Here is a 21,841-nt window from a genome sequence, read left to right on the forward strand (position 1 = left end):
ATCTTCCTGCACAGCCACAGAGCATGTCAACATCTTCCTGCACAGCCACAGAGCATGTAAACATCTTCCTGCACAGCCAGAGCATGTAAACATCTTCCTGCACAGCCACAGAGCATGTAAACATCTTCCTGCACAGCCACAGAGCATGTAAACATCTTCCTGCACAGTCACAGAGCATGTCAACATCTTCCTGCACAGCCACATAACATGCTCACATCTTCCTGCAGTTACATAGCATGTCCACATCTTCCTGCAGTCACATAACATGCTCACACCTTCCTGCACAGTCAGTGCACGCCCACAACATCTTCCTGCACAGTCACATAACATGCTCACATCTTCCTGCACAGTCACATAACATGCTCACATCTTCCTGCACAGTCAGTGCACGCCCACAACATCTTCATGCACAGTCACATAACATGCTCACATCTTCCTGCAGTCACATAGCATGCTCACATCTTCCTGCAGTCACATAGCATGCTCACATCTTCCTGCAGTCACATAACATGCTCACACCTTCCTGAAGTCACATAACATGCTCACACCTTCCTGCAGTCACATAACATGCTCACACCTTCCTGCACAGTCACATAACATGCTCACATCTTCCTGCACAGTCACATAACATGCTCACATCTTCCTGCACAGTCACATAACATGCTCACATCTTCCTGCACAGTCACATAACATGCTCACATCTTCCTGCAGTCACATAACATGCTCACATCTTCCTGCACAGTCAGTGCACGCCCACAACATCTTCCTGCACAGTCACATAACATGCTCACATCTTCCTGCACAGTCACATAACATGCTCACATCTTCCTGCACAGTCAGTGCACGCCCACAACATCTTCCTGCACAGTCACATAACATGCTCACATCTTCCTGCAGTCACATAGCATGCTCACATCTTCCTGCAGTCACATAGCATGCTCACATCTTCCTGCAGTCACATAACATGCTCACACCTTCCTGCAGTCACATAACATGCTCACACCTTCCTGCAGTCACATAACATGCTCACACCTTCCTGCACAGTCACATAACATGCTCACATCTTCCTGCACAGTCACATAACATGCTCACATCTTCCTGCACAGTCACATAACATGCTCACATCTTCCTGCACAGTCACATAACATGCTCACATCTTCCTGCACAGTCACATAACATGCTCACATCTTCCTGCAGTCACATAACATGCTCACATCTTCTTGCACAGCCAGTGCACGCCCACAACATCTTCCTGCACAGTCACATAACATGCTCACATCTTCCTGCAGTCACATAGCATGCTCACATCTTCCTGCAGTCATATAACATGCTCACACCTTCCTGCAGTCACATAACATGCTCACACCTTCCTGCAGTCACATAACATGCTCACACCTTCCTGCAGTCACATAACATGCTCACACCTTCCTGCAGTCACATAACATGCTCACATCTTCCTGCAGTCACATAACATGCTCACACCTTCCTGCAGTCACATAACATGCTCACACATTCCTGCACAGTCAGTGCACGCCCACAACATCTTCCTGCACAGTCACATAACATGCTCACATCTTCCTGCAGTCACATAGCATGCTCACATCTTCCTGCAGTCACATAACATGCTCACACCTTCCTGCACAGTCACATAACATGCTCACACCTTCCTGCAGTCACATAACATGCTCACACCTTCCTGCAGTCACATAACATGCTCACATCTTCCTGCAGTCACATAACATGCTCACATCTTCCTGCAGTCACATAACATGCTCACACCTTCCTGCAGTCACATAACATGCTCACATCTTCCTGCAGTCACATAGCATGCTCACATCTTCCTGCAGTCACATAACATGCTCACATCTTCCTGCAGTCACATAACATGCTCACATCTTCCTGCAGTCACATAACATGCTCACACCTTCCTGCACATTCACATAACATGCTCACATCTTCCTGCAGTCACATAACATGCTCACATCTTCCTGCAGTCACATAGCATGCTCACATCTTCCTGCAGTCACATAGCATGCTCACATCTTCCTGCAGTCACATAGCATGCTCACATCTTCCTGCAGTCACATAGCATGCTCACATCTTCCTGCAGTCACATAACATTCTCACATCTTCCTGCAGTCACATAGCATGCTCACATCTTCCTGCAGTCACATAGCATGCTCACATCTTCCTGCAGTCACATAGCATGCTCACATCTTCCTGCAGTCACATAGCATGCTCACACCTTCCTGCAGTCACATAGCATGCTCACATCTTCCTGCAGTCACATAGCATGCTCACATCTTCCTGCAGTCACATAGCATGCTCACATCTTCCTGCAGTCGCATAGCATGCTCACATCTTCCTGCAGTCACATAGCATGCTCACATCTTCCTGCAGTCACATAACATGCTCACATCTTCCTGCAGTCACATAGCATGCTCACATCTTCCTGCACAGTCACATAACATGCTCACACCTTCCTGCAGTCACATAACATGCTCACATCTTCCTGCAGTCACATAGCATGCTCACATCTTCCTGCAGTCACATAGCATGCTCACACCTTCCTGCAGTCACATAACATGCTCACACCTTCCTGCAGTCACATCACATGCTCACATCTTCCTGCAGTCACATAACATCGTCACATCTTCCTGCAGTCACATAACATCGTCACATCTTCCTGCACAGTCACATAGAATGCCCACAACATCTTCCTGCACAGCCACATCACATGCTCACATCTTCCTGCAGTCACATAACATGCTCACATCTTCCTGCAGTCACATAGAATGCCCACAACATCTTCCTGCACAGTCATATAACATGCTCACATCTTCCTGCACAGCCACATAGCAAGCCCACATCTTCCTGCACAGTCACAGAGCATGCACACTATTTCCTGCACAATCACAGAGCATGCCCACAACAGTTTCCCACACATTTTACAGCACTCTGCCATCCAGCTGATGTTTCTTACATCCAGATGTCATTCCCAGATCAGAGCTGCAGTTCAGGTAAGATTTCAGCTTCCATAATCAAGTAACAATTAGAAGAAAAAAATACAGAAATAGCTAAAAAAATAAATAAATAAAAAAAAAAAAAAAAAATGTAATATTTACTTAAAAGAAGGTTTTACATTCGAAACTTTTTAATGCAGCTCTGGATGTGATTGGATTAAGAATCCTTATTGTACAGCAAAAAAAGTGCAACGTTTATCAGCCGCGCACAGACGGCAACATGGACTGGAAGAAAATGTGTATTTATCTCAGAAAATATCGGCCACTACAGCAGAGGAATAAAAAAACACATTATAAACCCGTAATAAAGCAGACTGAATACATACCTATGTCCTGACCTTGATCATACACTATGGATGCCAAATCTTTCATTATCTGATTGACATCTAACATATCACTCTGAAAAAAAGAAGAAAAAAAAATAACCAACGGGACGATAAGAGGAGATTGGTGCACAAACCACAGGCGGCAGGACGGAGTCTGAACGCAGCTCTACATGCAATGGAACCAACAAGATTGTTTCCCTCTTTGATACAAAGTTTCAGAAGTTGTTACGTTTTTGGCACCGCAGAGTGCAGGATCCGTGGGTCCTGTACCGGGGGCACGTCCTGTACCGGGGGGGGGCAAGTCCTGTGCCCGGGGGGGGCATGTCCTGTGCCCGGGGGGGGGGGGGGGCACGTCCTGCAATGTGATGGGGCGATGTATCGGGAGTCACTACAGGGCTGGAGAGGAAAGCCCGGCATCGACTATCATGGGCACACGGCTCTACAGGTCTCCATTACTAGGCACAAACAAGCAATACATAAGGGGCAACTCCGGGACTGAGAAAACCCAACCAAAAACGTCCTGGAACGTATCGACTTCAGAGACCACGAAAAAAGACAAGGTGAGGGGGCAATGGACAAATCTCATCTACTAGCCCCCCACCAACTTACTAATGTTCTGACATGACATGAATCTCACATTTAAAGGGAATGCGTGGTAAAATAATTATTTACATCACGTTTTCGGGTCTATTCTATTTTAAAAACAATATATAACTTAGACATTTTTTATTTTTCACGTGACAAGCTTTATTATAAATACAACTACGGTAGTAATTTTGCAATTTTCACACTGGCCATAGGGATTATTCTACACTCATACTTCCTGCCCTTTCAGGCAGAGTTATCATCATGCTCATTATCAGCAGAGACAGGGTAACAATGATTTTTATTAGCAGTGTATAGAGGGGTTAACACAGAACCCTTAATTCACAATAGATGATGTCACAGCTCACCTCCTCCCACTCCTGTACAATGACTGATATACCTGTATATACTTCCCAAGGCTGCTGTCCACAGTTCAGGACCCAGTCCTTTGTCTGCCCTTATTCACACAATGTGGTCAACTATTTAATGTTTTTAATATTAGATAGTGTAGGACCAGCCCGAACGGGGCCACGCTGCCAACGGTGGGATGCCTTTTATGCTATTTTTGATCAAAAACAGTGTTACTAAGAACCCCGTGTTATCTAAATGCACTTTTGCTTTATACTCATTTAGTTACAGCAGGAGTTATGTTTATTTTGCATCTTATAGTTTTTGTGTACAGTAGAAAACACAGGATCCACCATTCACAATAGGTGATATCACAGCTCACCTCCTCCTCCTGTACAATGACTGATAACACCTCTATATACAGTAAACAATACAGAATACAGTAAACAATACAGAATCCACCATTCACAATAGGTGATATCACAGCTTACCTCCTCCTGTACAATGACTGATAACACCTCTATATACAGTAGACAATACAGGACCCACCATTCACAATAGGTGATATCACAGCTTACCTCCTCCTGTACAATGACTGATAACACCTCTATATACAGTAGACAATACAGGACCCACCATTCACAATAGGTGATGTCACAGCTCCCCTCCTCTTCCTGTACAATAACTGATAACACCTCTATATACAGTAGAAAACACAGGATCCAACATTCACAATAGGTGATTTCACAGCTCACCTCTTCCTGTACAATGACTGATAACACCTCTATGTACAGTACACTATGCAGGATCCACCATTCACAATAGGGGAGGTCACAACTCACCTTCTCCTCCTGTGCAGTGACTGATAACTAGACACGAGCGGATACCTGGATATTCGGGTCCGGCAGAACAGTTACAAAAAGTTCAGGTACCAGAACAGTACCTGAACCCGGACCCCATTTACTTGAATGCAGGGCCCGAACATCCAGTGTTTGCCACGCTGTCATGTACATGGCAGCGCGGCAAACACCTCTTTTGATCGACGGTGAAATAATCCCCGCCAGTCAGAGAGCCATGGCTGCCACGCTATCACAAGACAGCGTGAGCGCTCAGCTGTGATCGGAATTATAAAGCTTACCTCCGCTCACTGGTGTCAGCTGATGGGTCAACCGCTCCTATCATCCGACACCTGCTGCCGCCAATAACAGTGAGAGCAGGAGCGGCGGATGGGAGGGTTCATCAGCCGCTCCTGCTCTGTACATAAATTAAAAAAAAACAAAAAAAAAACACACCGGCATGTGTTCTCCTGTATTTTTATAACCAGCCAAGCAAAAGTGACAGCTGGGAGTTTTTCCTCACGGTGCTAGCAGAGAGATCACCGCAGTTCAGCTCGGCTGGGAACGGAGCCTCAATGACCAGACGTAACCTCGATGATTTCATCGCTGGTCACTGAGGCTGTGCTCGCAGCAATTCATTCACCAGTGGTTTTCAGCCTGTACGTTTGCATTGTGGCACCGTCCAGGTTCAAAACCTGGATTACTGCGTGGGACAGAACGACGGACAGGTATGGTATATTGTTGTTTTAAACTTTTGTTTCATTACAGGAGATGAGGCCTTTGGTGGAATTAGGCATTAAGCGAGTATAACTGTGTTTATTATTTTTTAATGAAAAAGTAACACTGTTTTGTTTTATTTCTAATAAAGGACTTTATTCTGGCTGTGTCTTTATTTACCAAATAACTATAGGATTAGTAATGGAGAGGTGTCTTACAGATGCCTCTCCATTAGTAATCCGTGGGTTTGATGTCATCTGACTATACAAAGGTGACATCAAACCGACAAATATGAACCCCACTTGCCATCGCTACAGGGCAAGTGGGAAGAGTCTGGCAGAGCACTAGAATTGGCACATCTAATAGATGTGCCTTTTCTGGGAGGCTGCGGGTTGCTATTTTTAGGCTGGGGGGGGCAATATCCATGGCCGTTAACCAGCCTGAGAATACCAGCCCCCAGATGTCTGCTTTAGCAAGGCTGGTTGTCAAAATCGGGGGGACCCCACGCCGTTTTTCTTTAATTAAATAATTTAAACAAAAAAAAAAAAACAGCGTGGGGACCCCTCTATTCTTGATAACCAGCCTTGCTGAAGCTGACAGATGAAGGTTGCAGCCCCAGGCTGTGAGTTTTGCCTGGCTGGTTATCAAAAATACAGGGGAAACCATGTTTTTTTTTTTTCATCTATTTACAGCGCAGGAGTCGGCGAATAAATTCTCCCATCCGTCGCTCCTGCTCTCACTGTTATTAGCGGCAGCAGGTGTAGGATAATGGGAGCTGTAGTACCATTAACTGACACCAGAGATCGGAGGTGAACTTTATACCTCCGATCACATCTGAGCGCTCACGCTGTCTTTTGACATGGGAATCGCGGCTCTCTGACCGGCGGGGATGATTTCACCGCCGATCAGAAGCGGCGTTTGCCGTGCTGTCATGCACATGACAGAACAACAAACACCCAGTGTTAGGGCAGCCTAACCCGAACAGTAAAACAGACTTTCTGGAGAAGTCCGTGTTTGGTGTCCATGCCCGAACAGTACGTGTTCGGTATGTACGCCAAACTTTACTGTTCGGCTTCGCCCATCTCTACTGATAACACCTCTATGTAGAGTAGATAACACAGGCCCCACCATTCACAATAGGTGAGGTCACAGCTCACCTTCTCCTCCTGTACAATGAGTGATAACACCCCCATATACAGTAGACAACACAGGCTCCATCATTCACAATAGGTGATGTCACAGCTCACCTCCTCCTGCACAATGACTTATAACACCTCCATATACAGTAGATAACCTATTGTGAATGGTGGAGCCTGTGTTATGTCACAGCTCACCTCCTCCTGTACAATGATTGATAACACCTCCATATACAGTAGATAACACAGGCTCCACCATTCACAATCGGTTATGTCACAGCTCACCTCCTCCTGTACAATGACTGATAACACCTCCATATACAGTAGACAGGCTCCACCAATCACAATAGGTGATGTCACAGCTCATCTCCTCCTGTACAATGACTGATAACACCTCCATATACAGTAGATAACCTATTGTGAATGGTGGAGTCTGTGTTATCTACTGTATATGGAGGTGTTAGCAGTCATTGTACAGGAGGAGATGAGCTGTGACATCACCTATTGTGAATGGTGGAGCCTGTGTTATGTCACAGCTCACCTCCTCCTGTACAATGACTGATATCACCTCCATATACAGTAGACAGGATCCACCATTCACAATAGGTGATGTCACAGCTCACCTCCTCCTGTACAGTGACTGATAACACCTCCATATGCAGTGATAACCCAGGCTCCACCACCCACAATAGGTGAGGTCTCAGGACCGAGCGCACATTAGGTTTCTATTCTTACAACTGTCCCATAAGGTATAAACCTCGACAGATCAGGTTGTTTGTTTTCTGAGCAGCTTCTTAACGATCCCTACAATCCTGGCCCCTCCAATAATGTGGATTCACTATGGAGCGTCGACCCGAGTCGTTCTTGTCCTTTGAGGTTTCTCTTTGAAGTGGACGGCGCTATTAAGGGGAAGAAATTAATGTCTTCATAGTTTCTACTCTGGTTCTGCTCCTGTGTGTCAGTGAACACGGGGAAGGTATATATGATATCGCCCTGGTATACGGAGGTCACAGCAGGCACCGGCGGGAAGCAACGTCTCATCAGGGTAAAGACTGCCGACAATATAACCCTCATCACGATCATCAGATGTTATTTCCATCAGCTTTTTACTATAATACACACTGAACGCTGCTCTTTTCTCTGGATCTCAGGCTGCGGATCATCTGCTGCTGGCACTTCAGCTTTACTGTGTAGACCGGAGCAGGTCAGCAGTCAACTGACAGAGGAAGTCACAGAGTGAAGACCTGGCAGAGGATTCTGCTCCATTTCAAGAGGCGTCCCGGAGGTCACGAAGCGAGGCCCCGACACAGGATTCTGCTCCATTCCCACAGGGGCCCCGGGGGGGTCATGGAGCGAGGACCCAACACAGGATTCTGTTCCATTCCCAGAGGAGTCCTGGAGGTCACGGAGCGAGGACCCGACACAGGATTCTGTTCCATTCCCAGAGGAGTCCTGGAGGTCACGGAGCGAGGCCCCGGCACAGGATTCTGTTCCATTCCCAGAGGGTTCTCAGAGTGAGGCCCCGGCACAGGATTTTGTTCCATTCCCAGAGGAGTCCCGGAGGTCACGGAGCGAGGCCCAGGCACAGGATTCTGTTCCATTCCCAGAGGAGTCCCAGAGGTCACGGAGCGAGGCCCCGGCACAGGATTCTGTTCCATTCCCAGAGGAGTCCCAGAGGTCACGGAGCGAGGCCCCGGCACAGGATTCTGTTCCATTCCCAGAGGAGTCCCGGAGGTCACGGAGTGAGGACACGGCACAGGATTCTGTTCCATTCCCAGAGGAGTCCCGGAGTGAGGACACGGCACAGGATTCTGTTCCATTCCCAGAGGAGTCCCGGAGGTCACGGAGCGAGGCCCCGGCACAGGATTCTGTTCCATTCCCAGAGGAGTCCCGGAGTGAGGACACGGCACAGGATTCTGTTCCATTCCCAGAGGAGTCCCGGAGGTCACGGAGCGAGGCCCCGGCACAGGATTCTGTTCCATTCCCAGAGGGTTCCCTGAGTGAGGCCCCGGCACAGGATTCTGTTCCATTCCCAGAGGGTTCCCGGAGTGAGGACCCGGCACAGGATTCTGTTCCATTCCCAGAGGAGTCCCGGAGGTCACGGAGCGAGGCCCCGGCACAGGATTCTGTTCCATTCCCAGAGGGTTCCCGGAGTGAGGACCCGGCACAGGATTCTGTTCCATTCCCAGAGGAGTCCCGGAGGTCACGGAGCGAGGCCCCAGCACAGGATTCTGTTCCATTCCCAGAGGAGTCCCGGAGGTCACGGAGCGAGGCCCCGCCACAGGATTCTGTTCCATTTCCAGAGGGTTCCCACAGTGAGGACCCGGCACAGGATTCTGATCCCGTCCCAGAGGGGTCCCGGAGTGAGGACCCGGCACAGGATTCTGATCCCGTCCCAGAGGGGTCCCAGAGTGAGGACCTGGTACAGAATTCTGCTCCATTAACAGAGGGGAGACGGGGGTCACAGAGTGAGGACCCAACACAGGGTTCTGCTCTATTCCCAGAAGGGCCCCAGAGGTCACGCAGCGAGGACCGGCACAGGATTCTGTTCCATTCCCAGAGGGGTCCCGGAGTGAGGACCTGGTACAGAATTCTCCATTAACAGAGGGGAGCCGGGGGTCATGGAGCGAGGACCCGACACAGGGTTCTGCTCTATTCCCAGAGGAGTCCTGATGCAAGGTCCCAACACAGGATTCTGCTCCTCTCCGAGAGGGACTCCGGGGGCCCCTGTGCGAGGACCCGGCACAGGATTTTCCTCCACTCGACAGGTCGGCAGATTTTATTTGGTTCTGCACATCAGATATTACTCCGGGTATCGGGACACTTTATTAGTGGGGGTCTCCCCCTCTGTCTCGGACCACAGTAGCCATTTCCTCACCTCCCTGGTCGCGGTCTACAATCATTCTGATCTCACAAAGGAGTCACTAATCATGTGTCCAATAGAGAAAAACTGCAGTGTAAAGCAATGGGAACTGTCAAGAGAAAAAGCCTTGAAGCTCTGATGAGAAAGGAGATCCGATGACTGTATACGGTCTCATAAGGGGATCAGGGCTGCTTCTCTGTCCGTTCCCATTCTTTACACTGTAGCACTGCTCTATTTGGACACAATTACTTCAGCTAACGCAATGGGGCGTGAGAGTCAGAGGAGGCCGATGCATCATCACTGGCTTCCCCCTCAAATACTCCTCGTTCCCAGCAGCTCCAGTGTCTTCTGACTCTGTGACGTCTCAGAGCAGAGGGCACCAAGACGTCACAACCGCGTGTCCTCTGTGTTGTGCAATGCTGAGTCATAAGACGCTGAGGAGACCGGAGCTGCAGGAACAGGAGAGGTGAGTAATTAATTTTTTTTTTTTTTAATATATGGAGCATTATATGGAGCCATAATACTGTCCGGAGGACTATGTGGGGCCCACAGTACTGTATGGAGGACTATGTGGCGCTCATAATACTGTCCGGAGGACTATGTGGGGCCCACAGTACTGTATGGAGGACTATGTGGTGCTCATAATACTGTCTGGAGGACTATGTGGTGCTCATAATACTGTATGGAGGACTATGTGGTGCTCATAATACTGTATGGAGGACTATGTGGTGCCCATAATACTGTCTGGAGGACTATGTGGTGCTCATAATACTGTCTGGAGGACTATGTGGTGCTCATAATACTGTCTGGAGGACTATGCAGTGCTCATAATACTGTCTGGAGGACTATGTGGTGCCCATAATACTGTCTGGAGGACTATGTGGTGCTCATAATACTGTCTGGAGGACTATGTGGTGCCCATAATACTGTCTGGAGGACTATGTGGTGCTCATAATACTGTCTGGAGGACTATGTGGTGCCCATAATACTGTCTGGAGGACTATGTGGTGCTCATAATTCTGTCTGGAGGACGATGTGGGGCCCACAGTACTGTATGGAGGACTATGTGGTGCTCATAATACTGTCTGGAGGACTATGTGGTGCTCATAATACTGTCTGGAGGACTATGTGGTGCTCATAATTCTGTCTGGAGGACTATGTGGGGCCCACAGTACTGTATGGAGGACTATGTGGTGCCCATAATACTGTCTGGAGGACTATGTGGTGCTCATAATACTGTATGGAGGACTATGTGGTGCACATAATATTGTATGGAGGACTATGTGGTGCTCATAATACTGTATGGAGGACTATGTGGTGCTCATAATACTGTATGGAGGATTATGTGGTGCCCATAATACTGTCTGGAGGACTATGTGGTGCTCATAATACTGTCTGGAGGACTATGTGGTGCTCATAATACTGTCTGGAGGACTATGCGGTGCCCATAATACTGTCTGGAGGACTATGCGGTGCTCATAATACTGTCTGGAGGACTATGTGGTTCCCATAATACTGTCTGGAGGACTATGTGGTGCTCATAATACTGTCTGGAGGACTATGTGGTGCCCATAATACTGTCTGGAGGACTATGTGGTGCTCATAATTCTGTCTGGAGGACGATGTGGGGCCCACAGTACTGTATGGAGGACTATGTGGTGCTCATAATACTGTCTGGAGGACTATGTGGTGCTCATAATACTGTCTGGAGGACTATGATGCTCATAATACTGTCTGGAGGACTATGTGGGGCCCACAGTACTGTATGGAGGACTATGTGGTGCCCATAATTCTGTCTGGAGGACTATGTGGTGCTCATAATACTGTATGGAGGACTATGTGGTGCACATAATATTGTATGGAGGACTATGTGGTGCTCATAATACTGTCTGGAGGACTATGTGGTGCTCATAATACTGTCTGGAGGACTATGTGGTGCTCATAATACTGTCTGGAGGACTATGTGGTGCTCATAATACTGTATGGAGGAATATGTGGTGCCCATAATATTGTATGGAGGACTACAGTGGGGGAAAGAAGTATTTGATCCCTTGCTGATTTTGTAATTTTGGCCACTGACAAAGACATGAACAGTCAAGGGTAGGTTCATTTTAACATTGAGAGATAGAATATCAAAAATAAAATCCAGAAAATCACATTGTATAAATTTATTTGTATTTTGCAGTGAGAAATAAGTGTTTGATCCCCTACCAACCATTAAGAGTTCTGGCTCCTACAGACCGGTTAGACGCTCCTAATTAACTTGTTACCTGCATTACAGACAGCTGTCTTACATAGTCACCTTTATAACAGACTCCTGTCCACAGACACAATCACTCAGACTCTAACGTTGACAACAGGGGCAAGACCAAAGAGCTTTATAAGGATGTCAGGGACAAGATCATAGACCTGCACAAAGCTGGAATGGGCTACAAAACCATAAGTGAGACGCTGAGTGAGGAGACAACTCTTGGTGCAATAGTAAGAAAATGGAAGAAATACAAAATGTCTGTCAATTGACATTGATCTAGGACACCATGCAAAATCTCACCTCGTGGGGTATCCTTGATCATGAGAAAGGTGAGAGATCAGCCTAAAACTACACGGGGGGAACTTGTTAATGATCTCAAGGCAGCTGGGAGCACAGTCACCAAGAAAACCATTGGTAACACATTATACCTTAAGGCTATGTGCCCACGTAGCGTTTTAGAACGCACGGTGAAAACCGGACTCCTTCCCAGAAATCGCACATTTTTTTCCGCGCGATTTCACCGCAATTTTGCCGCGATTTTCTCAAGCGATTTGAAGCATCGCTTGGAAAGTGATTGACAGGTTGGTCACACTCGTCAAACATAGTGTTTGACAAGTGTGTGCAGCTTTTTACTATTGAGGCCGCCTATGCGGCTTCAATAGTAAAAGATAGAATGTTAAAATGCTAAAAAAATAAAAAATCGGGGTATATTTACCTTCTGACGTCCCGCGCTGCATTCCCGGGCCTCTGCGTTCCCAGTAATGCCTTGCGAGACCTGTGATGACGTAGTCTCGCGTTGCTATAGCGATCTCGCGAGACCGCTAGAGTCACGCGAGACTACGTCATCACAGGTCCTTGCCGCAAGGCATTACTGGGAACGCTGAGGTCCGGGATGGCAGCGCGGGACGTCGGAAGGTAAATATACCCCGATTTTTTATTCTTTTTTTTACAGGGGTATGGTACCCAGGGCCTGGAGGACAGTCTCCTCTCCTCCACACCGTGGGTACCAACCGCACATGAGACGCTTAACTTCCCGCATGGTGGGCATAGCCACATGCGGGAAGTAAGCGATTCTCATGCATTCCTATGGGTGCGGAATCGCGGCAATTCTTTGCGATTCTGCACAAAAGAATGAGCATGCTGCGATTTTTTCTGCGATGCGATTCCGCCGCAGAAAAAAGCGCAGCATTAGCACAGCATGTGCGGAATGCCATAGGAATGCACACGATTTTTAAACGTTTTTGCAGCGTTTTCGCGCTGAAAATCGCGGCAAAAACGCTTAAAAATCGCATCGTGGGCACACAGCCTAAAGCTTTACAATCCTGCAGTGCCCGCAAGGTCCCCCTGCTCAAGAAGGCACATGTGCAGGCCCGTCAGAAGATTGCCAATGAACACCTGGATATTTCTGTGAGTGATTGGGAGAAGGTTCTGTGGTCAGAGGAGACAAAAATTGAGGTCTTTGGCATTAACTCAACTCGCCGTGTTTGGAGGAAGAGAAATGCTGCCTATGACTCAAAAAACACCGTTCCCACAGTCAAGCATGGAGGTGGAAACATGTTTTGGGGGTGTTTCTCTGCTAAGGGCAGAGGACTGCTTCATCGCATCAATGGGAGAATGGATCTGGAGCCATGTACCATAAAATCCTGAGTGACAACCTCCTTCTCTCTGCCAAGACATTAAAAAAGGGTCATGGCTGAGTCTTCCAGCAAGACAATGGCCCAAAACATACAGCCAAGGCAACAAAGGAGTGGCTCAAAATGAAGCACATTAAGTGGCCTAGCCAGTCTCCAGACTTAACCCCATAGAAAACTTATGGAGGGAGATGAAGCTTCAAGTTGCTAAGCGACAGCCTCAAAAGCTTAATGATTTAGAAACAATCTGCAAAGAGGAGTGGAGCAAAATTCCCCCTGACATGTGCGCAAACCTCATCAACTACAAAAAACGTCTGACTGCTGTGCTTGCCAACAAGGGTTTTACCACCAAGTATTAAGTCTTGTTTGCCAGAGGGATCAAATACTTATTTCTCACAGGACTAACCTCCCCTTAGAATTATAGACTGTCCATGTCTTTGTCAGTGGGCAAACTTACAAAATCAGCAAGGGATCAAATACTTATTCCCCCCACTGTATGTGGTGCCCATAATATTGTATGGAGCACTATGTGGTGAACATAATACTGTATGGAGGACTATGTGGTAAACATAATACTGTATGGAGGACTATGTGTTGCCCATAATACTGTATGGAGGACTATGTGGTGCCCATAATACTGTATAGAGATCTATGTGGTGCCCATAATACTGTATGGAGGACTATGTGGTGCCCATAATACTGTCTGGAGGACTATGTGGTGCCCATAATACTGTATGGAGGACTATGCGGTGCCCATAATACTGTATGGAGGACTATGTGGTGCCCATAATACTGTATGGAGGACTATGTGGTGCCCATAATAATGAGTGGAGGACTATGTGGTGAACATAATACTGTATGGAGGACTATGTGGTGCCCATAATACTGTATGGAGGACTATGTGGTGCCCATAATTCTGCATGGAGGACTATGTGGTGCCCATAATACTGTATGGAGGACTATGTGGTGCCCATAATACTGTATGGAGGACTATGTGGTGCCCATAATTCTGCATGGAGGACTATGTGGTGAACATAATACTGTATTGAGGACTATGTGGTGCCTATAATACTGTATGGAGGGATATGTGGTAAACATAATACTGTATGGAGGACTATGTGGTGCCCATAATACTGTATGGAGGGCTATGTGGTGAACATAATACTGTATGGAGGACTATGTGGTGCCCATAATACTGTATGGAGGACTATGTGGTGCCCATAATTCTGCATGGAGGACTATGTGGTGCCCAAAATTCTGCATGGAGGACTATGTGGTGCCCATAATTCTGCATGGAGGACTATGTGGTGCCCATAATTCTGCATGGAGGACTATGTGGTGCCCATAATTCTGCATGGAGGACTATGTGGTGCCCATAATACTGTATGGAGGACTATGTGGTGCCCATAATACTGTATGGAGGACTATGTGGTGCCCATAATACTGAATGGAGGACTATGTGGTGCCCATAATTCTGCATGGAGGACTATGTGGTGAACATAATACTGTATGGAGGACTATGTGGTGCCCATAATACTGAATGGAGGGATATGTGGTGCCCATAATACTGTATGGAGGACTATGTGGTGCCCATAATTCTGCATGGAGGACTATGTGGTGCCCATAATACTGTATGGAGGACTATGTGGTGAACATAATACTGTATGGAGGACTATGTGGTGCCTATAATACTGTATGGAGGACTATGTGGTGCCCATAATACTGTATGCAGGACTATGTGGTGAACATAATACTGTATGGAGGAGTATGTGGTGCCCATAATGCTGTATGGAGGAGTATGTGGTGCCTATAATACTGTATGGAGGACAATGTGGTGCCCATAATACTGTATGGAGGACTATGTGGTGCCCATAATACTGTATGGAGGACTATGTGGTGAACATAATACTGTATGGAGGACTATGTGGTGCCTATAATACTGTATGGAGGACTATGTGGTGCCCATAATACTGTATGCAGGACTATGTGGTGAACATAATACTGTATGGAGGAATATGTGGTGCCCATAATACTGTATGGAGGAATATGTGGTGCCCATAATACTGTATGGAGGAGTATGTGGTGCCTATAATACTGTATGGAGGACAATGTGGTGCCCATAATACTGTATGGAGGACTATACTGTCCGGTTTCTGATGTATTGTAATATGTAAAAGAGATATCGCTCATGTAATGTAAGAAGTGAAATCTTTGGCATTGTACTATACCTATATGTCTCTGCAGTACCTGTGCATCATGAATCGTGGTATGTTAAAGAGGCCACTGAGACTCTTTCACCTGAGGCCCAGGAAAACCTGCCCTACCCCTTTTCCCAATGCCTTACACTGCAGCTCTGCTCTTGTAGGACACAATCAAAGTGGAAGCACTGTACTGAGGTTATCCATCATTTGTGTCCCTATGGAGCAGTGCTGTAATGTAAAGCATTGATTAGCAGACTTAGCAGCAGACGGGAGGAGGATTAACAGTTTTTCATAGCTTTATGGTTGGAGACGGCTCCTGATCCAGATGACTATAGTAGCGGGGATACAGTAAGCTCTTCTGCGAGTGTCAGTCTTAACTGCAGCTCTATAATTCTCCTCCTGAAGCAGGAGGCCCAGGATGAGCCGGGTAATATTAATATCTCCAGGGCCATGGCTGATATCAGGAAATCTCATTTTCATGGCACCATTAAAGTCTTTCAACCCCAGAACTATTTTTTTCTTCCTTTCGACTCAACTTTCTGCCCTCAATTCCTCTCCCTCTTAGCAAGATCTGAACCGTCGTGTGGATGGATTCAATTTTGTTTGTAGATTGAATTTGGGATTCTCCAGGGCTGTAAATCTGCTATTGCGGATGTGACACCAGCCGTCGAGAAACGTCCCAGTGTCAAACGACGGCCTCTTTGTCAATGGAGCCGGGGAGAAGAAAAATGAGGTTGAACTCCATTAGAGGTCTGTACAGGTGGAGGGGGATGGAGTGCAGCAGTACGAGGGCTGCAGAAATGAGTCCATCTGCTTTACTGCTGAATCCAGAGCGACGTCACCTCAAGGGGAACGGACGGCGCAGCCAGACCCCCAAAGTCCAACTCTAGGGGACCCATCATACTGCAGCGAATGAACGCCGTCTCCCTGCTACAACATGCAGGTGATAAGGCTGATTAAAGGGGCGATATGGACTTTTAGGATTGTGGCCCCCCTATAGGTGGCGCTAAAGAACTAGCCCTCCTCTCCCATATACATGTTATGGTGCACGGTGACGAGGAGGGTGCACATAGGCGAGGCTCATCCCAAACACATGCAGTGTCTATATACAGATGGAGCAGAGCTGGGTACATCTCTGGAAAAGGCGGCACCTCGGATCTGCGAGGGACACCTCAGAACTGCGGGGGACACCTGGGATCTGCGGGGGACACCTGGGATCTGCGGGGGACACCTCGGATCTGCGGGGGGACAGGAGATGGGTCGTACCTCAATTTGCTTTATAGCCTCCTCTTTTTGATGGATCTGGTCAAGATCTTCCTCTGTGATCTCGGACACGTCCTGGTCCCGGCTCGGCCACTGCTCATCACCACCATTAAAGATATTTTCATCGTCCGCAATGTCAGAGAAAGGGGAGCGAGGGCTCTGCAAGGAGAGAGAAGAGGAAGGGGTTAACACACTAATATACCTGCCACTGGGGGCCGCAACCGATGCCAGCGATACAGCTCGTAATATGGCATACACCGCCAGCGATATGGCTCGTAATATGGCATACACCGCCAGCGATACGGCTCGTAATATGGCATACACCGCCAGCGATACGGCTCGTAATATGGCATACACCGCCAGCGATACAGCTCGTAATATGGCATACACCGCCAGCGATACAGCTCGTAATATGGCATACGCCGCCAGCGATACGGCTCGTAATATGGCATACGCCGCCAGCGATACGGCTCGTAATATGGCATACGCCGCCAGCGATACAGCTCGTAATATGGCATACACCACCAGCGATACAGCTCGTAATATGGCATACGCCGCCGGCGATACGGCTCGTAATATGGCATACACCGCCAGCGATACAGCTCGTAATATGGCATACGCCGCCAGCGATACAGCTCGTAATATGGCATACGCCGCCAGCGATACGGCTCGTAATATGGCATACACCGCCAGCGATACGGCTCGCAATATGGCATACACCACCAGCGATACGGCTCGTAATATGGCATACACCGCCAGCGATACGGCTCGCAATATGGCATACACCACCAGTGATACGGCTCGCAATATGGCATGCACCACCAGCGATACGGCTCGCAATATGGCATACACCACCAGCGATACGGCTCGCAATATGGCATACACCGCCAGCGATACGGCTCGCAATATGGCATACACCACCAGCGATACAGCTCGCAATATGGCATACACCGCCAGCGATACAGCTCGTAATATGGCATACGTAATATGGTATACACCGCCAGCGATACGGCTTGCAATATGGCATACACCGCCAGCGATACGGCTCGCAATATGGCATACACCGCCAGCGATATGGCTCGTAATATGGCATACACCGCCAGCGATATGGCTCGTAATATGGCATACACCGCCAGCGATACGGCTCATAATATGGCATACGCCGCCAACGATACGGCTCGCAATATGGCATACACCGCCAGTGATATGGCTCGTAATATGGCATACACCGCCAGCGATACAACTCGCAATATGGCATACACCGCCAGCGATATGGCTCGTAATATGGCATACACCGCCAGCGATATGGCTCGTAATATGGCATACACCGCCAGCGATACGGCTCATAATATGGCATACACCGCCAACGATACGGCTTGCAATATGGCATACACCGCCAGCGATACGGCTTGCAATATGGCATACACCGCCAGCGATATGGCTCGTAATATGGCATACACCGCCAGCGATACGGCTCATAATATGGCATACACCGCCAGCGATACGGCTCATAATATGGCATACGCCGCCAACGATATGGCTGGTGACCTGTCGACAGCCGCCAGCGATACAACCCCTAACCTAGCGACAGCTGCTAGTAACATGGCTTCTTGCCTGCCACAGCTGAGGGTTTGTTTTGACGTTTTCCAGTCTTAGTAATTTACTGTAAGCCAGGATCCACATGACCTGCACTGATACACTGTAACAAACCACTCAGAAAACCATCAGACAATCCTGTGACACAAGCACGAGTGGCACAAACTTCTCATCTGCCCTGATAGTTTGCTACAATGTATCGGTGCAGGCACACTCTGACCGCGGCCAAGTACTTCGGTATCCGCCTCTCAGGCACCGAGACGACATCCTGAAATGCTCGAGGAACGGAAACGTATATTGGAAAGTTGCAGAACTTTTCCGTCTATAATGGGCCCAGATGAGGAGGGTGTCCCCGGTCGCCCCCAGCCCGACACATCTGTCCTCCGTATTCAGTAATGCCACATTGTGTCGCCCCGCGCTCCAGACTGGTAATGACGCGGCAGCCGCGCCTTGGCAACTGTCGACCATTGTACAGTGGAGAACATTTAAGCTAATTAAACAATTAAATCAGCGGGGACCTTTTAGCAGTTAATCCGCACAAAGCCGCGGTCCTCCCGTCCAAATTCTGCTTTAATTAATGGAGGCTTTGTGCTCCGTGTGAGCTGCTGGAGAGGAGAGCGGAAAAATGCATGAACCGCCACCAAAACGGGAGCTAAGAGCCCACCACCTGCTGCATATGGGGTCACTGCCGCACCGACGGGCACCGGGAGCGATACCCTCTTGAAGGGGACTGGGCCCAGGTATTTTCTGGGCTTCTAGGCCCCATTTAAGGCAGAGAAGAGAGTATAAGCGGCCAAGACAATCCAATAGGACAGACGGAAAACATTTGTGCTGACAACCGGGAGCCGGAGACATCTCTTTTGGTCAGTGGTGGGAGTCAGACCCCCAATCATTCCAGCCTTAGGAAATATCACAAACACCGATGCAACGGTCACGAGCTTTCAGCGAGGGCACAAACCACAAGAAATCCAGACATCCATGACCCCTGGGAAAGCTGCCAGAACAGCGTCATCACCCAGCTTTCCTAGACTCCTGTACGGTAGCACTAAGCTGTAATGGCGGTCCTACCTAATGGTGTCACCCAGATAGAGAGAAGACCACAGGGCAGAGGGCTCCAAAAATGGGGTCTCAGAAGTGGGCAGAGGTGATGTCTTACTCTACCCTACAATCCCTGGCAATTAGACATGAAGCGCTCTCAGCTGAACAGGAGACTGCCTCTCTGGGGGCGACACAGACGTCATCAAAGGGCCTCCCACTGATGCCATAAAAGTATGCAACTTCAGCTGGAAACCATCCCAGGGATCTCTTACTATGGCCTAACTCTGTAGATTCAAAGTTGTATCTGCTGTACAGGATACTGCTTCTCTATGGAACACAAACTTGTTTCACGTTCCCCCCCCCATGTCAATAAATGATGCAATTTACAGCAAAACAATAGGGAAACATTACAGGAATGGCAAGGCTATTATGATGTTATTATGGGCCAGTTCTGTGCTGACAGGAATACAAGGGAAGCTTGATCTGCTGTTTAGCAGACTGCTGCCCCATGGAACACAGACTTGTTTCAAGTCATAAAGAAATGTTGCAACTTCAGGGGAAAAAAGCAAGACAAAAGCAAAGCAGGAATAACAGGTTATATCAGGGACAGGAACACACTGAAATTGTGTTGTGGTGCTACCCTTTAAATGAGACAGGAAGTTTTAGCTGCTGTACAGGAGACTACCTCTTAAAAAAAAAACTAGGAAAACAAACAAACAAGAAAAATGGAAACTGTGCAGGAAAATAAACTATTATTCTGGCCCATCCAGAGAGAGAGAGAAGCAGCATGGCGGAGTTCCCCTTTAATAGAATCATCCAGGCACATGATGGGCAGGAAAGACCAGACTGTCGGCCAAGGCGAGCAGCCGCTTCCTCCTGACCTGTCCTCTAGCACAGATAACCTTGCCGGCTTGAGAGATTTACGGAGGCGAATCCCGGTGCCGGGACCGTTGCAATCGGGCACAGAAGGCTGCCGCATCCGAGGAGCCACCAACACCGGGGCGTTTTATTGTGAACTCACACACAATATGTCAGGATGAGGCCGCTAATCCGATAGTGTGCACGTTCCTCCTCCATGATCAAAAAGAGTGGGCGGTCGATCCGAAGGTGAGGGTGGGCGGGGGTGGCCTGAATATTTAGGTCCATGAATTCACAGGTGGATGTACTGTCATGGACCTTTCATCGTGCCCCCCATTGCCCCTCTGTATGGACACGCCATCAGCGCCGAGGTCCCAGGACTATCCTGTGGATTTCCTGAGTGCTCGGATCTGGTAAATGCGGCGGCTCCTCGTCAGCCGAGTGGCAGCGCACTCCCATGTCAGAGCTGCTCATTCTGCTTCTATTCCTGTCCTCTCGCACAAATTGCTCAGCTGAAAACTTACAAGGAAATGTCACGCTTTATTTGCCTTTATCATTCCTTGTGCAGACGGCTCCAGAGGAAGGACAGAAACTTTCAGATTTATTCCAGGAGCACTTAGCAAAATGGACAGCTGTACTGAGAAATAAAGAGGAAAAAGTACAATAAATGGTGGTGGTGCACTGCAAGGAGCGGAGCCCCGAATGGCGCGCTGCAAGGAGCGGAGGCCCGGATGGCGCGCTGCAAGGAGCGGAGGCCCGGATGGCGCGCTGCAAGGAGTGGAGGCCCGGATGGCGCGCTGCAAGGAGCGGAGGCCCGGATGGTGCGCTGCAAGGAGCGGAGCCCTGGATGGCGCGCTGCAAGGAGCGGAGTCCACATGGCACGCTGCAAAGAGCAGCGAAGGCCCGGATGGCACGTTGCAAGGAGTGGAGCCATGGATGGCGCGCTGCAAGGAGCGGAGCCCAGATGGCACGTTGCAAAGAGCAGAGGCCCTGATGGCACGTTGCAAAGAGCAGAGCCTGGATGCTGCGCTGCAAGGAACGGAGCCCCGGATGGCGCGCTGCAAGGAGCGGAGGCCCGGATGGCGCGCTGAAAGGAGCGGAGCCCTGGATGGCGCGCTGCAAGGAGCGGAGTCCACATGGCACGCTGCAAAGAGCAGCGAAGGCCCGGA

The 21,841-nt window shown here is 48.6% G+C and overlaps 1 protein-coding gene across 6 annotated transcripts in view; it reads right to left on the minus strand.

The window, feature by feature from the left end:
* TSNARE1 (t-SNARE domain containing 1) overlaps positions 1-21,841 on the minus strand; it is a 232,822-nt gene that overhangs the window by 143,084 nt on the left and 67,897 nt on the right. For 5 of the 6 annotated variants that reach the window (XM_073590427.1, XM_073590424.1, XM_073590425.1 and 2 more), the window contains 2 exons: positions 17,184-17,339; positions 3,350-3,422 (listed from right to left, as the gene is read on the minus strand). In XM_073590427.1, coding sequence (XP_073446528.1) covers positions 3,350-3,422; positions 17,184-17,339 — 229 coding nt within the window. The remainder of the gene's footprint in view (positions 1-3,349; positions 3,423-17,183; positions 17,340-21,841) is intronic. The other variant, XM_073590429.1, reaches the window with a different exon arrangement.

Source organism: Dendrobates tinctorius, unplaced genomic scaffold (genome assembly GCF_039654945.1).
Source record: "Dendrobates tinctorius isolate UK_male_01 unplaced genomic scaffold, ASM3965494v1 ptg000116l, whole genome shotgun sequence".
Classification (NCBI taxonomy): domain Eukaryota; kingdom Metazoa; phylum Chordata; class Amphibia; order Anura; family Dendrobatidae; genus Dendrobates; species Dendrobates tinctorius.